Source organism: Sarcophilus harrisii, chromosome 3 (genome assembly GCF_902635505.1).
Source record: "Sarcophilus harrisii chromosome 3, mSarHar1.11, whole genome shotgun sequence".
Taxonomy (NCBI): domain Eukaryota; kingdom Metazoa; phylum Chordata; class Mammalia; order Dasyuromorphia; family Dasyuridae; genus Sarcophilus; species Sarcophilus harrisii.
In genome coordinates, this window is record NC_045428.1 from 545,026,836 (window position 1) to 545,046,945 (window position 20,110).

Genomic DNA, 20,110 nt, shown 5'->3' on the forward strand with positions numbered 1-20,110 from the left:
CTAGGGTGGGCTGAGTGTAGTGTTAGAACCAAGTCTCTCAAGACACCATCCACTGTAACTCTGTGCTCTTTCCTTTGTATCACACACAGGCTGTCACTGCTCACCTAGATACTTGGGGCATTCCCCAAACACCTTCTCCATTCCCTTGGGAGATCAGTTCTTTCCCATTAGGCAAAGTCTGTGTTCTCAACTCTCTCCCCTCACATGAACTTGGCAAGCCCTAAGGGCTGGACTGTCCACTGTGGGGCCTAGAAAATGGCAAAGAACTTTGAGCTCCAAGGTCTCCACTGGGAACTGTGATTCAAGAGAGAAAAGTGATAAGGGGAGAGCCCCCAACAATCCCAGCCTTATTTCACGAAGGGCTGGCTGATAAACAGCAGCTGGATCGAGTGGCAGCAGTAGCCTTGGCTCAGGTTCTGTTCTCCCCCCATTCCCTTGGGTCCCTGCGCCCTGCTCAGGGTAGAGGCTTAGCCATGGCAACAGGGAGATTCCTATCAATGGTTGCAGAGTGGGAAGAGAAGGCCGGGAGAATCAGGTTTCTAGCACAGTGCTTCACTTCAGACCTTTCTCAGCCAGAACTGCCTCTGTTGAGTTGTCTCCCAGCTTGGATGGGGCCAGTTTGGGGCCAGCCAATCTTGTCCAGTCGATGATATGCGCTAGGCTGACCAGGGGACGGCAGCTCTGTGAACATTTGCTGCACTTCTTCCCAAGATGCAACAAGCTTCCATGGAGGAAGGGCCACTGAAGTGGGTGAAAAAGCCTGGGTTCTCATATCTTTCCCCCACCAGACCCAACTTCTACTGCTGTGTGACACAGGACAAACCACCCTTTCTTGGTAAAATGAGAGGATCAGGGAATGAGCTAAATGATCTCTAAATTTCCCTTTACTCTTTTTTGGCATAGATTTCTTTGGCTGAGTTCATCTATAGATCCCTTCTCTAAACCCTGTTTTAAAATGCAAAAAAAAAAGAAAGAAAAAAAATTTCATAGGACTACAAAGGAAATCAAATACATTAAAATTCAACTATAAAAGTACTACTAATAAAAAAAACTTCATGGGATTTATTGCCAGGAGGGGGAAAAAAAAGCCTCTACTACTCACATTTAACTTCAAATATATGCCCTCTACCACTACCTTGTCCCCATGGCTGGGGGAAGGAGCTGTGCAGTTTCCATCGCCTTAATGCCTGACAGCTTGTACATGGGATAGCAGCGAACTAGCCATCTCCTTTCCTGAAACAAGTGGGAAAATCACTTATGTTCCAGAAAGAACAATAGCCAATCCCTTTCAGTATAAGCACACCCTCCTCCACCCCAGCCAGCACAGCCCCTCCAATTGTTGTGGCAGTCCTTCCATAAGGCCTCCAAAGAAGAACTACCAATGTGCTGGAAGGCCCTCTTGTATTCTTAATAAATATTTCATGGGCACCAATGTAAGACTAAAGCTGCCCATCTGTTACTCCTTGTTAGTGCTATGCAACTAGCCCCAGCTCTCCTGAGAAATGACTCAAGAGACACACATTTTCAGGGCCTTAAAAAAAAAAAAAAAAAAAAAAAAAGCAACACAGGAACACAGAACTAGTGTTAATCTAGTCCAAGCCCCTTCATTTTATAGATGGGGAAACTGAGGCCCAGAGAAGAAAAGATTTGTCCAAAGTCTCCTAGTAACAAGTCAGGTACCATGATTAGTGTTCCCTTTGTTATGTTAGATAAATCACTTATCCTTTCTGGATTTCAATTTCCCCAGCTGTAAAATGCCGGCATTGGTTTAGATGGCCTCAGAGGTGCTTTCAGAAGTCCTACTCCCCATTAAGCAGCAGTATGAGAATCACTAATTGTTACCTGCCTCAACTAGAACTTTGTAACCTCTTGAAGTGGGACCTGAACCATTAGCACAAGTCAGCTTAAATGCTTTTTCTCACCTGCCCCCTTGTATTGGGGTCTTGGAGAGAGCATGCATTGCCAACCACTTTGAGAAATCTTTTATTAAGTGTTGATGATGTTTCGGGGTTAGAGGTATAGGGAACAGTTCTTAATTGGGAAGTTAACCACAACTAAAGAATTGAAATACAAAAATTCAGGCATATTTGCCCTTCAGAAATAAATCAAACCCTTGTAACAGGGGTATGAGCTGGGAGGTCTTTCTTGTACAAAAACAATTAACAATACTTTGCAAAAGTCATACAAAAATACAGTATAGAAACCAGTCTCCCCAACCCGACACCCAACAGCAGCTTCTGGTATAAACCCAAACCCGAGCAACCCAACCAACCCTGACCCAGCCCAAACCTTCCCATAGACAATAAAGTTAGCAACCTTGGTTCCACAGGCCACAGAATAATCCATGGAAGTCATATCATTCAGGATGGGCCCCTTATTCTTAGGGTATGCCCACTGGATATCAGAAGGACTTCAACCCTTTGGCCCTGTTGGTGTCAGGGGTCCAGGATCACCATCTGCTTGAAAGAACTCTGGAAGCAGATATCAAAGCTTCCAGCCCCTCTTTATACCCAGAGTCAGGTGTCAATCAGAACCACATTGGGGGTTTTGGGGGAGGTAGGAAGGGGTTGCGATAGGGGCAATCCAAAACCTATGGCCTAATAAAAGGCACCGGAGTGTCAAGTTGTCAAGTGGCTATAGGAGGCTGACATATTAATCCCTCTCACTACCCAGTCAGGTGGTTCCTGAAATTGGAATCATAGGATCTTTTAGCAGGGAGGACCCTTAGGGTTCACCTAGTTCAAGCCTCTGCCCAAGAGATGGATGGGTAGATGGTCTCTACAATAGGTAGTCACTAGCACAGAATAGTAGGTAGTGCACGGGGATTGGGGAATCAGAGGTCCTAGGTCTGAATTCCTGCCTTTGTCTCATGATCTCTGTGACCTCTGAGGCCTTTTCTCACCTGTAAAACGAACAGATTGTACTAAATTGCCCTTCCAGTTCTAAAATCCTATGATCTCATAGCCTGGCATGAGTTAAATTCAAACTCATCCCTAGAATTAGCATTGCACCAGAACTGGCTGTCGTTTGCCCAGATAGGGCATGAGCTCATGTGATAAAGCAACCAGAATTTTGTCTTGGTCTGGGATTGTACTCTGGGGACCTGCCACTGGACTCATCTTCCATATCTAGCACTCTGAGTTATTTCAGCAGGTCTATTCTGGAATGAAAGCCAGATTCCCAGAGGGCCCAGCCAAGCAGCTGAGCCCCTGAGCTCTCTAAGGAAACTCTAAGGAAGAATGTCAGTCATGCCAGACAGAGGAACAGGGACGACTGGAGGGGCCATTGATGCTGTGGGAAAGAGAGGCGGGCAAGACTGGGCCAGCTCTTCAGAACCCACTGCCTCCTGGGGCTACAGGGAGAAGAAAGAAGGGAGAAGAATTTTCTAACTCCAATCCTCCCCCCGCCCAGGTACCACCCCCTAGCTCCCCACTCCCTGCCTCCATTTAGGCCCTAAGTGCCATTGGTTGGGGGAGTGCACATCAAGGCGGGATCTATTCTAGGAACTAGGTCCTACCCAAAGCCTTGCTGCTACGACCAACTTAAACAGGATTTGAAGAGTGCTCCCAGTCACTAGGGTGATGGAGGGGACATAGCAACAGGATCTCACCTCAGATCTCAAACCCACCCACCAGAAGCCTCGGGTGAAAGAAAACAAGAGGTGCAGTTCTGGTGGCCAAGTTAACCCTTCTCCCTCTGCGGCAGGCCTGCAGTTCCATAGACAGCTCTGTTTGCAAGTTTGTAGCATCATCAAAAAGTTGCCAATTCCTTGGCTACTGTTAAAGGGTTTAGCAGAGAGGTGAGGGTCTCCATAGTGAGTAACACTCCAGGCTCCTCTCCAGTGAAAACAGCTCATGTATCCACTGGGAAAAGTATCTTGAGTCGTCAGCCTCAGAGCCCAGCTGTCCTCGGCTAACCCCACAGGGACGGCCCCAGCAGGAGCATCCCTCACCATGACCAACCCCTGAGCTCCGGGAGGGTGTGATTTCAGGGAGGGCAACATCACTGGAGGATACCACCTGTCGCTCAGCATCTGTCACGCCTTGCCCTTCTCCCAGAGCTGCCCCCCAAAGCTCCACCCTCAGGCAGCTGCTTTGCTGGACACAGAGACTGTCCCCCCAAACGAGGCAGAGGATCTGGGGAACAAGGGGGCGGGGGATGCAACATGCCAAGATAGTCTCTCAAAGGTTCCAAGAATGCAAGCCGTGTGTGTGTGTGAGCGTGAGTGCGTGCATTTGGCCGCAGTGCATTCTGGGATTGATAGTCCAGTTAGTCCCACGGGACCCAAAATGTGCAAATTACCAAAGGGGGAGGGGGAGAAAAGTAGAGATCTGTTTTCCACAAAGAGAGCCCCATCTCTGTCTTTTTGGTAGGTTAGTGGCCTGTGAGCTGAGCGAGTCTCTTCTGTAGCTGCTGCTGCCGTGCCCTGAGATGCCTCTTCTCTAAGGCCATGGTCTTCTCAGCACTCACCAATGTCTGCAGATACTCAAGGGCCTTGCTGAGGATGACCACCTTAGGAGTCTTGGTGCAGCTGCCCAGGGCAGGCACCTGATCCCGTAGTGCCAGGAAGCGAGAGCGGAGGTCGTTCCGCCTTTTCCGTTCCAAGAAGTTGTGGTTTTTCCTCTTGGTCACATCCTCGGTGTCAGAAGAGACTGGCCTGGCCTGGCTGGGACCCATTTCTGAGGATGGGGGGCTGGCCGGCCCTGGGGGACCCACCAGCTCCTCAACTTCTTCTTGCTCTTCCTCCTCTTCTTCCTCTTCCTCTTCCTCCCCCTCCTCCTCTTTGGCCTCCTTCTCTGGAGTCTCCTCCTGAGGACAGCTGTCTGGAGGGAATCGGGCAGCGTAATTGTGCTGCTGTTGGTGGATGGAGATGTGGAAATGTTTCATGCAGGGATCCAGGGGGTCAGCTCGAACTGTGATAGTGACTGGCTTCCGGACACTGAGGGATTGCCTCCTCTCCACTGTCACCACATCAATCTCTTCACCCTCTGTCCAAGGAGAGAGAAGCAGAGAAAATGACTACAATGTCTACTACACATATATATGTACCATCTGAGGATACAAAGATAAAAGCAAAAAAAAAAAAAAAAAAAAGTTCACAATCAAAGATGGGACAAACTAAATGTGGTGGCTATACAGGACCACAGATGTGGAGCTTGAGGTAGCTAATTCAACCCACTCATTTGACAGATAAGGAAACTGAGGTTTGGAGAAGTAAAATGGGCTAAGGTCCCATGGAGGCAAGGCACTGGAATGGTGGAGTATCTGCTTCTGGAATTTGAACCAGGGGTTCAAATTTCACCCTTGAGGCTTATTACTCTATTATGCACAACTTAGCCTTGTCCAAGCCTCAGTTTCCCCATCTGTCAAATGAAGGAGTTGGCCTACTGGTTGCTGAGGTCCCTTCCAGCTCTGGTTCTATGATCCTAAGTTGGCATGGTTTAGGTCCTCTGACTCCAGACCTTTGAAAACTTCAAGTTCAAATAAAGAAATGGAAACCAAGGACTTTGCCCAAGATATCCGGTAGTATCTGCAAACTGCTTCAGAGGATTTCAAGTGCTATATAAATGCCATATAGTGTACTATAAAAATGCCATCTTTATTATTAGAATGAGAATTTAAACTTAGGCCCTCAAAAATTCAAACAATAGAGTTCAGAAAGATCCTGTCTGCCTGGCAGTACAGAATGATCACCAGGTTGTGTCTGAATCCTGGCTCTAGCATCTACTACCTAAGAGGTGGACAGTTAGTTAGATGGCACAGTGGATAAAGCACCAGTCTTAGAGTCAAGAGAACCGGAGTTCAACTCTAACTCCAGATACTTATTAGCTGCATGACCCTCGACAATTTACTTAACCCTTTTTACCTCAGTTTCCCCAACTTAAAATGAAAAGGAAATAGCAAGCCACTTCCATATCTTTGTCAAGAAAACTCCAAACACAATCACAAAGAGTCAGACATAATTAAAAGACAACAGTTATACAAGAGTGTGACCTAGTCTGACACCTACTACTCTCCTGTGATTTGGGGCAAAAGCAATCGGCAAGTATTAAATACCTACTATGTTCCAGGTACTAAGGTTATAAAGACCAAAATAAAAATATATTTACAATGCTTATATTTTTCTATGATTAGTTTAAAAGGAGAATCCTACATGAAGGACTAGAAGGGGCCTTGAAGGACACCCCTTCTACTTCCCCTTATTCTTCCTGAACTAAGGACCACTGAGATAAAGATGATCCAAATCACACAGATAATAGTTATCTGAGGCAAGACTTCAATCTAGCTCCCTTTAGATTGCTTCTAGGACAAATCATTTTCTCAGCTATCAACTTCATCATTCAAAAAACTGGAGTATTAATAATAATGCTCATTATGCATTTTTTTAGGCTTTAAAAAGTGCCACAGAAGTCGCTTTTATTAGAGGCAGGAATCAATAGCATTATACAAAGAAATCTGGGTTCAGATCCCTGTTCTACCCTATACTAAGCTCTATAACCTAGAGACCATGTACCTCGGTTTCCCCCATCTGTAAAATAGCCCTGGTTACCTCACCTGCAAATAGAGACTTTGAAGATCTCTTGCTGTTCCAAAAGCCTGTGAGTCTAAGGGACATTTATAGATAGAAGTGACCAGAGAAGGCCTGACTCTAGCTGGACACTGAAGGTGGGGAGTTCAATAATCTATGTATTTGGCTATCCCAGAACCTTCTGCTTTGGTATCTTGCTCTGGGGGCTGAGAGCTAAGAGGCAGATGGATGTCACTTTCCAAGCCAGGCACCAATAGCTCCCAAGCGACAGGGGATCTGAAAGCCAGCTGATTTGCTCCCTACAAAGTGGTGGAAGAAGGAAAATATTCTCCAATTTCCTTTTGCACAGCAAGGTTTAGATAAGAACAAAAGAGTCCCCGGCCTAGCCAGGCCCTCCCCTCCCCCATGGAAGGGAGGGGAAGAGGAGAGGGTGCCCCACAAGCCTGGGACAAAGTTGAGCTATAAAGATCTTCCCCTGGTCGGACTCTTTCATGCGCAATCAGAATTGTAAATGAGGGGTCTAGGGGCCGAGCGGGGCCCTTTGTTCGTGCCCAGCACAGCCCGCACTCTGGGCCATTGTTACTTTTCACAAGTTATAAATCCTATTATCCCCCCACCTCGCTATTCGGGCGTCCCATTCAGCCGAAGACTTTCAGAGACAGACAGAGGGGCTGCAATGTGCCCCTGCTCTCCCCGGGGGAGGGAAGGGGCTGTCTTTAAAAACATTTCACCCTTGGGCTCAATGGGCTTCAGGAACATTCATCACCCACAGGTGGTCTCCCTCCACCCCCAGGCTCCCAAAGATAAGCCCCCAAAAGAAGTTTTCTAGTTTTTGGAAGACTACAGGTTTCCAAATAGAAGGGAAAAGCTTGGGGTACTGGACAGATGTATCACTAGCAATGTCCTAAACTCTCTGTGAGGATCTGTCAACAGTCCCATTGCCCCAATAGAAGAGGCTCACCAAGTGGTTAACAAGAGAAAGCACTAGTTAAGAGTACAGTGTTCGAATCCTGCCCCGATCCTAGCTATGCCAATTACTTAACAAAAGTGTGTTTCAGATTTCTCATCTGTGACCTTTTCCTCGATTCACAAAGGGTCCTGGGAGACTATCCAGGCCAATCTTGTCATTCTGCTTTCCCAAGGTAGCAAGCAGACAGAACTGCTCCTAAAAACCAGGTCTTCTAATCCTCAAATCTAGTTCTCTAGCTACTTACAACACCTCACCTCCCTACAAGCACTTTGTAACCGTTTGGGAGTTATATGAGTGTTGTGTAAACCACTGGGGTAAGGCAAGGCTCCTAGGAGTGGTACCTGACTCACTCTTTGCTTCCTGGGAAGGTCACTCCCCCAAATTCTTCTGAAGCCAGAGGGAGGCTCCCAGAGGTAGAATGGGGAGCTGAGAAATCTGGCTCATTCAGCCTCCCTCTCCTTCCCACATTTTTAACAACACCAAAGCTAGGTCTTTGAACTCATTTCCTAGGCACTTTGCATATCAAGATACTTAAGCCCCTTTGTGACTCAAACTTGCTTTGTGGGAACAATTGCATTATTTCTCCATTAATAAAACTGGCCCATTCAGCTCTTCTTAGCCTAGGCTGGAGATTGGCTAGCTCGCTGCTGTTTGGAATGCTGCTTCAGCCAGTCCTCAGCCTCTCATTGGCTGATTTTCGATGTCAGTCATTGTTCCCACCCCCCTCATTGTTTGCAATCTGTTGCTTTTTGTTCGCAGGCCATGTGGCCAGTCCCAGAGCCAGGGGCCCTGGAAACAGGTTCAGGTGAAAGGCCAGGTCAGTAAGTAAAGCTTTGAGGAAAGTAACATTAAAAAAAAAAAAAAAAAAGTCACATTGAACACACCCACAAAGGGAGGTTGATTTGCAACCCTTAGGGTGTCAAGCCTCCAGCTTTAGAAAAGATTCTGCTAGGAGCAACCTGAGAAAAAAGTAATTCCTTTCATTGTTAAGGTTTAAAAGAGTACATTCAAGGCTCGGGCTTAGAGCAGTGCCAGCCGCATTGGCTCCCCAGGGCATTCCAAAAGCAGGGCTGTTGGAGAGAAAGCCAGCTCCTTCCCCTTCCAACAACCACCACAGCCTCCAGCTCAAACCAGTAAACACGAGCTTCAGAGTATAGAGTAGTGGTAGGATCCCTGGAGTTAAAAATCCCAGAGTTGCAATCCAGGATCTGTCATTTACTCAAGTATCCTTGGGGCTGAGTACCTGAGTACCTTAGTATAAAATGAGGGAGTCTGACCCTTCTAGCTGACATTCTCGGCTTTAAGGTCCCTTTCCACCCCTGCTATCTGGGTTGCTGTAGATGGAAAGCAGTTTGCCAACCACCCCAGCATAATCTCCCCTCAGGACACCACATTGTGTAGGAAAAAAGGGATCTAAGTTATTTGGTGTGCCTCTGTCTGTCCTTTGGATGAGATTCCCCATTTGCCTTCATGTTCCAAGGGCCCCTCCTTTGCTGCTAGTCAACCAGGAGCTCTGAGATTGGGAGGCAGGGGTGATGGTGCTCCATTCATTTCCAAGTTAAACATGAGCCAGGTCCCTAGCAAAGATCTGTCAGTTTTCAAACATGGAAAAGATTGTGATGGGCAAAGGCTGAGGTGCCAGAGGCACCAGCAGAATCCACTTTAACAGAAGCTAACTTGGCATTCTCAGATCAATTCCCCAAAGTCCCCAAGGTAAGAAGAGACAAAACTGGGACAAAGAATATTCTGCTATATCAATGCAGCAAGGCAATTGAAAAAAAGTGCTGATTTGAGAAGCAAGAGCCAGACTTACTACCTGCAAGTAACACTGATTCTCTCTGGGTCTGAGTTCCTTCCTCTGTAAAACTGTAGGTGTCGGGAGACTGAGTACGGGGGAGGGGGAATAGATGCTTCCTAAGGTTTCATCTTTTTGTTCCCAGGCAAGTTATAATCCCATGAAGAACAAACTGAACAGATACACTGCTGGCAGAATATAGAATGGGTTATACCCCTCACCCTCAAGAGCTGGCAGAGTTTTTTTCAGAGTAGGAATTAAATGTTTACAGAATTCAGCACCTAAAGAGACTGAGGGGCTTCCAAGAAAGAAGTGAACAATATTGGCCCCAAGAATTCCTTTGCTGCACCCCACTGAGATATCCCAAGAGAAAAATCCGGGAGTCAGGGAACCTGGGCTTGAAGCCCCATCACTAAGCTAGCTGTGGGACTACAAAGTTGGGGGTTAGAATAATTGACCTCCAAAATCCTAAAATGCCATGAAACAGGACAACAGAAACCCTGGCATTGGGGCCCTATCGACACCTCCTCCTCAGGCTCAGTGGGGTCACTCCCTCCCCCCAACTCTCAGGAAGGAGCATTTAACTCCCACCCCCTTTTGTTCCTTTGGGGCTTCAGTCTATTTACCAACACACCCACGTGTATGAGAGAAGCGGCTAGAGGGCTCTGTGCCCCAAGAGGCAAGGTGGAGAGGGCAGTCTGCAGGTTTTCGCCCGGATGGATCCCGGAGAAGCCAGCTGATCCAACCTCCGGGCTCCAGACAGCACTAACACTTGTCTGGGAGGGACAGGGAGAGGTGACCCGAGTTCTCCCCACACAGTGGAGGCCCCGGACCGGGCAGCCACCCTAAGGTCCGCTCTACCCCCTCCCCCTATCCCCAAGGGTCCCGGACAGGCGGAGTCCTTACCGGAATCGCTCTGGCTCTCGGAGCCCGAGAAAGCTTGAGGCTTGGGTTCGCCCGGGGCGCAGGGGAACACGGCAGTGGGATCCACGCCCTCGGGCCCCGGGTGGCCGCAGCCCGGGTCTGCGGAAGCCGTCGGCTTGGCTGGAGTCCCCTTGGGTGTCGCGGCGGCCACGGCGGCCGCCGAGAGTTTGTCGTTCATCACTTTCTCCAGCCGCTCCCGGGCGGAGAAGCCGCTCCACATGCAGTCACTGCGGATGATGGAGGCGTAGTTCCTGGCCAGCGCCTTGGAGTAGCCCCGGCCCTCCGCCTCGTCCACCCCGCAGCCCCCAGGCCACGGCTCGGGAGGGCCATTCGCGGCTGACGAGCAACAGGCACCCGGGCTGGAGCCCGAGCCCCACGGGGGCGACATGGGGGGCGAGGGAACCAGCTCGAATTTCTTCCAGATGTCCTCGCTGGGCGCCGTGGAGCGGTAGAAATCTTCCTCGTAGTCACAGTCGTAGAAATAATGTTGGTACGAGTCGAAGTCCATCTCCGCTCCCTGCAGGAAGGGGGGGATGGGGGCACCGGTGGGCTGGGGGGCCGTGGCTCCAGGAAGAAGACCCGTCGCCCCTCCCTCCCACTCCTCTCTCCGCCGGCCTGCCAGCCTGCCTCCCTCCCCCTTCCTTCCTTCCCTCTCCGCCTGCCTCCAGCCTCCCTCCCACAGGCGCCGAGAGTGAATCCCCCAGCCCCAAACAGATAACCCAAGCGCCTCCCTCTTGGGATCCACGCCCCCCCTCGGGGCGACCGATCAGAACCCCCACCCCTAGCCGGTTCGGGCTCCTTCCCCCGAGAGCTGACCCCATTCCTCCCTCGGGCAGCAGAGTCCCGAGGCATGGCAGGGCAGGGCAGGGCACTGGGGCCACTCCCCCCTCGCAGAGCCCGCAGCCAGAGCAAAGGGCCGCGGGGAGCAGGAGGCTAAAAATGAGGAAGGGAGAGTTAAAAGCAAACTTTCCCAAGCTCGGTCAAAGTCGAGCTACTTAGGGGCGAGGAGGTGCAAGGGGATTGGTACCTCGGTCCCAGGAGTGCCCCCCAACCCCCCCCCAGCCTTCCAGGCTTGACCAGCCCAATATCTCACCTGGCTCCGACGGCCCCACACCTGGAGGGAGCCGGCTCCCCCGCGTGCTCCGGGCCGCCTGCACACATGCACCCCCCGCGCGCACGCACACATGCACACACACACATGCACACACTCACTCACTGGCGTGCGCGCGCGGACACACACAAACACACACACTCCCTCCCTCCCTCCCACACCAGCGGAGCTCCGGGGATCAAAGACGAGAGCCGGGAGCCGGACGTATTGTTCCCAAGCCGCCTTATATCCAGCCCTGCGCGGCCCCAGCCACCCCAACCAGGAGGCGCCGATTTGCATAGTGGGCGGGGGCCGAGCCCCCTCCTTCTCCCCCCTCTCGCTCCCCGCCCCAGTCTGCGCGCCGGGAGCCCCTCCCCTTTGCGCGGCTTCCCCCCCCTCCTATCTCTGGCGGATGGGCTGCACTCCCCCTCTCCGCCCCCTCCCACCTCCCCTCTCCTTCCCTGCTGCGGCCCCGCAACGAAGGGCCGACCTGGGCGGCGGCGGCTCCCGCCTCCCGGAAGGGTATGGGACAGGTTTGGCGAGCTTCGAGGCCCGGCGCTCCCGCCCCCACCCGCCGCCGGGGAAGCCCCGCAGCCCCGGGAGCCGGAGCCGGAGCGGGAGCGGGGGCGGGGGCGGGGATCCCGCAGCGCGGGCCGCGCTCTGGGACAACCTGGCGCCGCAGTGGCAGAGGTGACGCAACCTTGTTGCAGACCCACGGAGGAGACACCCCCGCCTCCCGCCCCCCGCCCCCCGCCCCCCGCGCATTACTTCAATCGCCTCCCTCACAACCCGAGCCCCCAGCTCCCCGGGGCACGCCCCCCTGCCCGGTGGTAGCTGGGCTGGGGGGCCCCTTCCTTCCCCCCACTCCCCACTCCGATTCCGCTCCCTGGAGGGCCTCTTCCACCCCGGGAAACTCCCTCTCCGGAGCCCCCAACACCCCAAAGCACGCACTGCTATAGGCCTGGCGCAGCCCTGGGCTGGCTGGTGAGTGTCCTGAAAGACCCGGTCTCAGATCCTTCCGCACCCCTTTCCCCAGGGCCGCCCCGAAGACAGGGACAAGCAGCCCGACTTCCGCCCCTTCCCCAGACACTCAGGAATGGTCTCTCTCCCCCAAACCCCCCAGTATTGACTGCCTGGTTCGACCCAGTCTTTGACCGCAGTCTAGTGCCACCTTGTGGCTATGGTTTGGCCTGATCATTAGGGTGTGTGGGGGTCGGGGGGAGGGGGGAACAACCTGCAAGATAATTTAGAAGTCTTCTCAACCAATCCTCTTCTTTGACAAAAGAACATTCGGAGGCCTGTAGACCTCTCCCGGCTTACTCTGGAGAGAGTGGCTGGGATTCGAACTGAAATCTGAAGCCAGATTCAGGCTCTCTCCCTTACACCGCACAGTTGGCCTGTAGGTGGTGCTTACTCAGTATCAGACAAAATCGATTTCTTTCTCCTAAATCCTGGCACGGATAGAGAGAAGGGTTTGGAGGAAAAGCTAAAGAGTTCAGTTTTTGGACGTTTTGAAATTAAGATATCTTATGGCACACCCAATTCGAGTAGGCGCAGGTAGAGAGGTGGAACTGGAAGTCGGCAGATAGATTAAGATAAATATATAGGTTTGAGAATCATCGGTATAGACACGATAATTGAATCATGCTATTGAGCTATTGAGATTGCCAAGTGAAATCTACGAGGGAGAAGAGAAAAGGGGCCAGAATAAAACCAGGGCTGGGGGAGAGAGACACTTGCTGTTAGAGAGCATGACTTTGGATGCAGATTCAGGAAAGGAACAGTGAGACAGGAGGAGAATTTAGGGAGATCGGGTTCATGGAAATCTAGAGAGAAGATTATCAAGGGAAAGAAAAGAATCAAAAGCATCAAGTAGGACGACGTTGAGAAATGACCATTAGATCTGGCATGTAAGAGATCATGGGAAGTTTGGGAAGAGTAATTTCAATTGTATGAAAATAATGAGAGAGAAGACAGACTAGAGAGATGAAAAGAGATGGAGAGGAAAGGAAATGGAGGGACTGATTATAAAAAGGCTTCTCAAGGATTTTTACCTGGAGAAGTGAGAGATAGGTTTGTTTGGGACGGATGGATTTTTGAAAGTGGAAGAGACATGGGGATGTTTATTGGCAGGGAAGCACCCAGCAGCCAGGGAGTGATTAAAGTTAAGTAAGAGAGAGGATAATAGTGGGGGGTGAGAGGGAGGCAATCTGCTAAAGAATAAGGGATAGAATGGATTTACTTGTGCATATAAAAGGAGTTTGCCTTGACAACCAAAAGGGCCACAGTCACTTCTTGGAATGAAAGGGACATCTCTCACAGGGTAAAGGTAAGGAATAAGAGATGGGTAGTGCTATTATTAGAAGAAATCAAAGAAAGCCTCCAACAGCTTGAGTGTCGAATAAGAGATGGGTGGCGCGAATATTAGGAGAAATCAAGGAAAGCCTCCAGCAGCTTGAGTGTCAAATTTTTGGGAAATGTGGAATCAGAATGGAAAGATAGAGATGAATTAATGAATAAATGAGTGAATGAATAAAAAGCATTTATTCACTTCTTAATATGTACCAAGCCCTGTGCTAAGTGCTGAAGATACAATTACAGAAGCAAATACAGTTCCTGCCATGCTCTTTACAGCTTATGTTACATCTTGTTAGCACTCAGGCTATAATAGTGCCCTCCACATACAGAACACTGGATTCTGTACCTAGGACACTCAGCTCCGATAGGTGAGCTTTCATTTCATTTTATCTCAAATTAGGCCTTCACATCAGATGCATACTTCCATGTTATCTACTTACCTTCCCTCCCTTTTTGTGTCCCCAATTAGAATATAAATTCCTTGAAGTTAGGAACTGTCTTTCTTGCTTATATTTGGATGCTTTGTCTTTAGTTATATTCTGGTGGGAAAAGCCATGTACATTGTGTCGTGGTGGCCATAGAGGGATACTTTTCTCTGAAAAGTTCCAGAGATGGTGAGTGGGATCATAGGAGAGTAGACTGATGAATCTTATAGGCTTCTATCTACTCTGCATAGATTTTTGTGCATGTTTTTGTTTTCCCCCAAAACAGAGTAATCTCCTTAGGAACAGGAGCTATTTGTATCTTTATTTTGTATCTCTAGCCTTTATTTGTATCTTTCCCACTTAGCAAAATTCCTGACACATAGTAAATATTTTTTAAAAATTCATATTACTGACAAACTGATTCCATCTTTGACTTGATTTAACTACAATTCATTTCCAGAAGTGGGAGGGGGTGGGGCCAGATGAGGAGGAAATGCTTTCTGGTCTCTGGTATGGGCTGAGGGATGGGCAGTGAGCAGGCTATGGTGGAAGTAGTGGGGGATGTGAGTTCACAAGAGGAAACATCACTTCCTCAATTCAATGTAATGCAAAGGAATATGAAGCACTTTCCCTGTGCAAGTTTCTGTACCCCTTTGGGGGTTAGAAATACAGGAAATAAAGCCACTTTCATTTATATAGTGTTTTAGTCTTAGTAAATGACTTTACTTACATTATTTTATTTGATCCTGACATCAATTCTGTAATGTTGGCACAGATTTTCCCACTTTACTGATGAGAAATTGAGGTTCAGATTTCATGAGTTGCCCAAAATCACAGTGTCAGAAGCAGTACTTGAACCCAGGCTACTCTACTTAGTCAACACTATATTTGGCTTGCATTGAGTCTGCTTGTCTGCAACTTAGAACCTAATTGGATGGAGGGGAGGAAAACAGACAAGTATACGAATAATTATGATACAAGAGAAAGCTATATCAGGGTAAAAGAGAGGATTCTGGGAATATACTAGGAGAAATTTCAAAGATGACATTCATTGGGGTAGGGGGTATGTCTAGAAAGGCTTCCTGGAGGAAGGAGCATCAGAATCAGCCTTGAAGACAGAGGGGTTGGAAAGAAAGGAGACAGAAAGGGTAGGAGGATCCCTTGCAGTCATGGACAAAGCTCAAGCTTTACCTCCCACCATGCCAGGAATTCACACTCTTTTTACCTCATGCTTGGCAAGTCATCTTCCTTTAAGATGCAGTCAGGCACCATCTTCAATCAGGCATCTGCTAAATGTTTTCTTCATGAAGTCTTTCCTTATTTCCCTGAGTATTTACCCTTTGTATAGGTAGATAGGTATGTATGTACACATATGGATGCATACTTTATGCTCAATATATTTGTGTGTACTTTGTATTCTCTTCTATTAGAAAGTAAGGTCATTTCATGTAAAGATTGTTTCATTGTGCATGTATCCTAGTACCTGATGTATAGTAGACATTCAATAAATATTTGATTGAAAATGTAGGTGTTTTTATATGAAAATATAAATATTTCTCTGGTTCCCCCATGTCCTAGTCCTCTATTGTCAAACTACCTTTCATTTATTTTGTATTTGTTTCATATACTGCATATATATGTATGTATTTTTGTTGTTGTTCAATCATGTCTGACTGCCACATTTTTCTTGGCAAAGATACTACAGTGGGTTGCCATGTCCTTCCCCAGCTCATTTTACAGATGAGAATACGAAGACAAACAGGATTAAGTGACTTGCCCAGGGTCACATAGCTAGTAAGTGTCTAAGGCCAGATTGGAATTGTTGAAGATGAGTTTTCCTGATTCTGGGTCCAGGACTTTTATCCACTGTACCAATAATCAATGGGTAAAGGGCATTCCCAACATGGTTGGATAACATAGAATGTCCACTAATAGTATAGTTCTCCACTCACTCAGAAGCAGATCCTCAGCATCTTCCACATGGATGATATCTCTGGTGATTTAACTCCCAATACACTTATATATGTACATGTTTTCAACCAAGTGGTTAATAAATTATTGTTCATCGTTTCTTGACTAATTGGAGTTAGAGATTAGAAATCAGTTTGGCTGAAATGGATATTACATAGAAAGGAGAAGCATGAGATAAAGCTAACAATCAAATTATAGAGGATTCTGAATGCCAGCATAAAGAAATGGATAAAGAATTTTCCTACATCCCTACAGCAAGTTGAGAAGAAGATCCTTAACCAGTTTGAGAGGATTATTGGTCCTGGTCTTTAGGTAAAAGGGACAATACAGAGAAACTATCTATATAGCCCAAGAGTTCTTAATTTTGGGGTGTGTTCTTGACCCCTTTGGCTATCTGGTAAAGCCCTTGGACCCATTCTCAGAATGATGTTTTTAAACACAAAAAATAAAACATTATTACAAAGAAAGTCAATTATATTGGAATATAATTATCAAAATATTTTTTTTAAAAGACGAGCTCATGGGATGCCAGGTTAAGAATCCCTAAACTAGTCATTATTTAAGAGAATTAGCCATGCCTCTAAGAACTATATAACAATGCCAACCATTCATCTCTAGTTGGAGTGAGATCTGCTACTTCTGGGTCTACATTTGAGTTTTTTTTCTCTTTGTTCTGTTATTGATCATTCCTGGTAATCTCAACAGTGGATACTCACACCATTCCCCCCTCCCTTCGCTATTATTCCTGTGCTGCTGAATAGAAATGGAGAAAATCACAAAACTCTGCTGAGTCAATTACAGATTTGTGTTATGCAATTTCAGTTGGGCCCTCAATGCTGCACGGCAATCTTTTTACACTTTCCTAAGTGACTTATTATCACAATCACCACTGTGGCTTTTTCATACCCTTTTATCCCTTCTCAAATCATCCAGGGGTCCCTCTTTTTCATTCCTTTCAGCCAAGAACTTTGCCTCATATTTAATTGAAAAAAAATGAGACCATTCTATCTAGTGTTATATTTTCTCTTATATTGCCTATAGATGTTCTCCCACCATCTTCTTCACTATTGTTTCAAATGAAAATGGCCCTTCTTGCCAAGGCAAAATCTTCTATATGCATCTCTGGTCCCAAATTTTTGCTGTCTTCTCTGTTAGCTTGCTCCCTCTATTATCCCCACTCTTGTTATTGTTCAAACTTTTTTTTTTAATCTACTGGTTCTTTCTTTGATGCTTACAGACACACCTGTGTCTTCCTTCTCTTTAAAAAAACGTTCATCTACTGAAGACTGAGTGGATGTCCATCAGTTGGGGAATGGCTAAATAAGTTGGGGTATATGAATGTTATGGAATATTAGTGTTCTATAAGAAAGGATCAGCAGGATGATTTCAGAAAAGCCTGGAGAAACTTATATGAACTGATGCTATATGAAGTGAGTAGAACAAAGAGATCATTATAAACAACAACAAGATTATGTGATAAATCAACTCTGATGAACTTGGCTCTTTTCAACAATGAAGAAATTCAGGGCAATTCCAGTTATGATGGAGAGAGCCATCTGCATCCAGAGAAAGGACTGTGGGGACTAAATATGTGAGATATATGTATGTATTTGTTGTGGTTTGCTTGTTTTTGTTTTCTTTCTCATTTTTTCCCCTTTTTGATCTGATTTGTCTTGGGCAACATGATAAATGTGGAAATATGTATAGAAGAATTATACATATTTAACATATATTGGATTACTTGCTGTCTAGGGAAGGGGTGGGAGAAAGGAAGGGCAAAAAATTTTTTGGAACACAAGGTTTTGCAAGGGTGAATGTTAAAAACTATCTTTGTATATATTTTGAAAATAAAAAGCTATTATTTAAAACATTAAAAAAAAAAAGTTCACTTGACTGAGCCATCCCTTCTAACTATCATCTTATTTCTTTCAAATTCCTTGAGAAAGCTATCTATAGTAGGTGCCTTTTCTTCTCTCTGTTGCTTCTAAACCTGTGATCTGCCTTTCATCCTCCTCAATCAATTGAAACTGTTCTTTCCAAAGTTATCAGTGATCTTTTAATTGACAGATTTTAATGATCTTTTCTCAATCTTTCTCATTCCTTTTTTAAAAAATTATTTATATTTTAACACACATTAGCTTTTGAATCATGTTGGGAGAGAAAAATTAGAGCAAAAGTGAAAAACCATGGGAGAGAAAAAAAATTTAAGAGAAGTGAACATAGCATGTGTTGATTTACATTTAATCTCCATACTTCTTTTTCCTGATGCAGATGGCATTTTCTGTCCAAAGTGTATTGGGATTGCTTCAGATCACCGAACCACTGAGAAGAACCAAATCTTTCATAGTTGATCATTACACATTCTTGCTGTTATTGTGTACAATATATTCCTGGTTTTGTTTGTTTCCCTCAGCATCTTCTAGGCTTTTCTAAAATCAGCTTATTCATCAGTTTTATAGAACAATAATATTCCATTATCTTCATATACCACAGCTTATTCAGCCATTCCCCAACTGATGGGCATCTATTCATTTTCCAATTCTTTGCTACCACTAAAAGAGCTACTACAACTATTTTTGCACATGTGGGTCCTTTTCCCTTCTTTATGATTTCCTTGGGATACAGATCCAGTAGTGGCATAGCTGGGTCAAAGGGTATGCATAGTTTGATAGTCCTTTGGGAATAGTTCCAGATTGCTCTCCAGAATGGTCAGATCACTTCACAACTCCCCCAAAAATGCATTAGTATAATCCTTCTCATTATTAACTTCTTTGAAGTCTTGTACAATCTTTCTTGATAATCTTCTTCTTCTGGATAATCTCTCCTCTCTAAAATTTATTACTTCTTTCTAGGTTCTTCTCCTATCTCTCTGACAGCATCTTCTTGATCTACTCTACTGGATGTTCTTCCGTGTCATATCCATTTATCTTGGGTTTCCCCAAGGTTCTGTTCTGGATCTTTTTCTCTTCTTCTGCACTTTTCACTTGATAATCTACTCAGTTTCCTTAGATTTAATTTTCATCTTTATCAAGATCTGTAAAACTAATCTCTTTCCTCAACCCCAGTCTCATAACATCAACTACCTTTCTGGAAATCTGAAATTGGATGTCCTGGATACAGCTCAATATACTTCAAAAAAAAGTAATTACTTTTCTCTCAAGCCCTCTCTTGTAGACTTCCTTATTACTATTGAGGGAAACACTATATTTTTATATCTTTATATCACTCAACACAGCTTTATATCTTTAGTATCATTCTCAACTCCTCACCCTACATTTCTAATCTGCTGCAAATTTTTTTCTATTTGATCTTTGAGGCATCTCTTATAAATATATCCTTTCTCCAATGTAGAGGCCATTGTCACTTCTTACCTAAGATGAGATAAAGTGATTTTAAAATTCTTCCAACTATTCCCCCTGTTTCAACTTTCTTTCCATCCTCTATTCAACTACTGGAGTGATTTTCCTAAAGCATTAGTTTGACTATGTACTTCCCTCCTCAATCTCCTAGCTTCTTCTTATTTTCTGGATCAGTATCTTGTTTTGAAAAAATAGCAGAAGATTTTGTTATGGGGTTGCAGAATAAATAGGGGTAAGTAAAATATTAAAAGACTGGAAAAGTAGTGAGAGGGTGAGGATTTTGAAGGCCAAGAAAATAATTTTATATTTGTCTTTTTTGTCTTTTTTTGTAACCCAAGAATTTAGCACAATGTTATGTGCAGTTGGGAAAGAAATCAGCTTTTCATCTCTTGCTGTGGAGGAAGGGATTTTCTTTCCTTTTCCCCCATTGAACATGGCACTACTTGCTCAGGAGCCAGCTCATTCAGAAATTGGAGAGTAATGTTGAAAAGGTTTAAAGCCCAGGTGAGAGAACAGAAACTTACAGTCAAGGCAGACAAATATACATAGAGGCTGTCCTTCAAGGCTGAAAACAGTTGCAAGGAATATAACTCCTGGCAGCAGAGAAAAGAGCTGACTTTAGAGTTAAGAGAAAGCTAGTCCTGACATTCAAGATTTGAGCTTTCTGAGCACTTCACTTTGATAGAAAA

The 20,110-nt window shown here is 46.2% G+C and overlaps 1 protein-coding gene across 1 annotated transcript; it reads right to left on the reverse strand.

The window, feature by feature from the left end:
• Positions 1 to 1,967: 1,967 nt before the first annotated feature.
• Positions 1,968 to 11,453, reverse strand: MYCL (MYCL proto-oncogene, bHLH transcription factor). The gene is made up of 3 exons (XM_031962238.1): positions 11,312 to 11,453; positions 10,201 to 10,735; positions 1,968 to 4,988 (listed from the first exon to the last, which is right to left on the reverse strand). Exons 1-3 carry the CDS (start codon positions 11,402 to 11,404, stop codon positions 4,375 to 4,377), a joined length of 1,242 nt encoding a protein of 413 aa, XP_031818098.1. The 5' UTR covers positions 11,405 to 11,453; the 3' UTR covers positions 1,968 to 4,374.
• Positions 11,454 to 20,110: the final 8,657 nt, after the last annotated feature.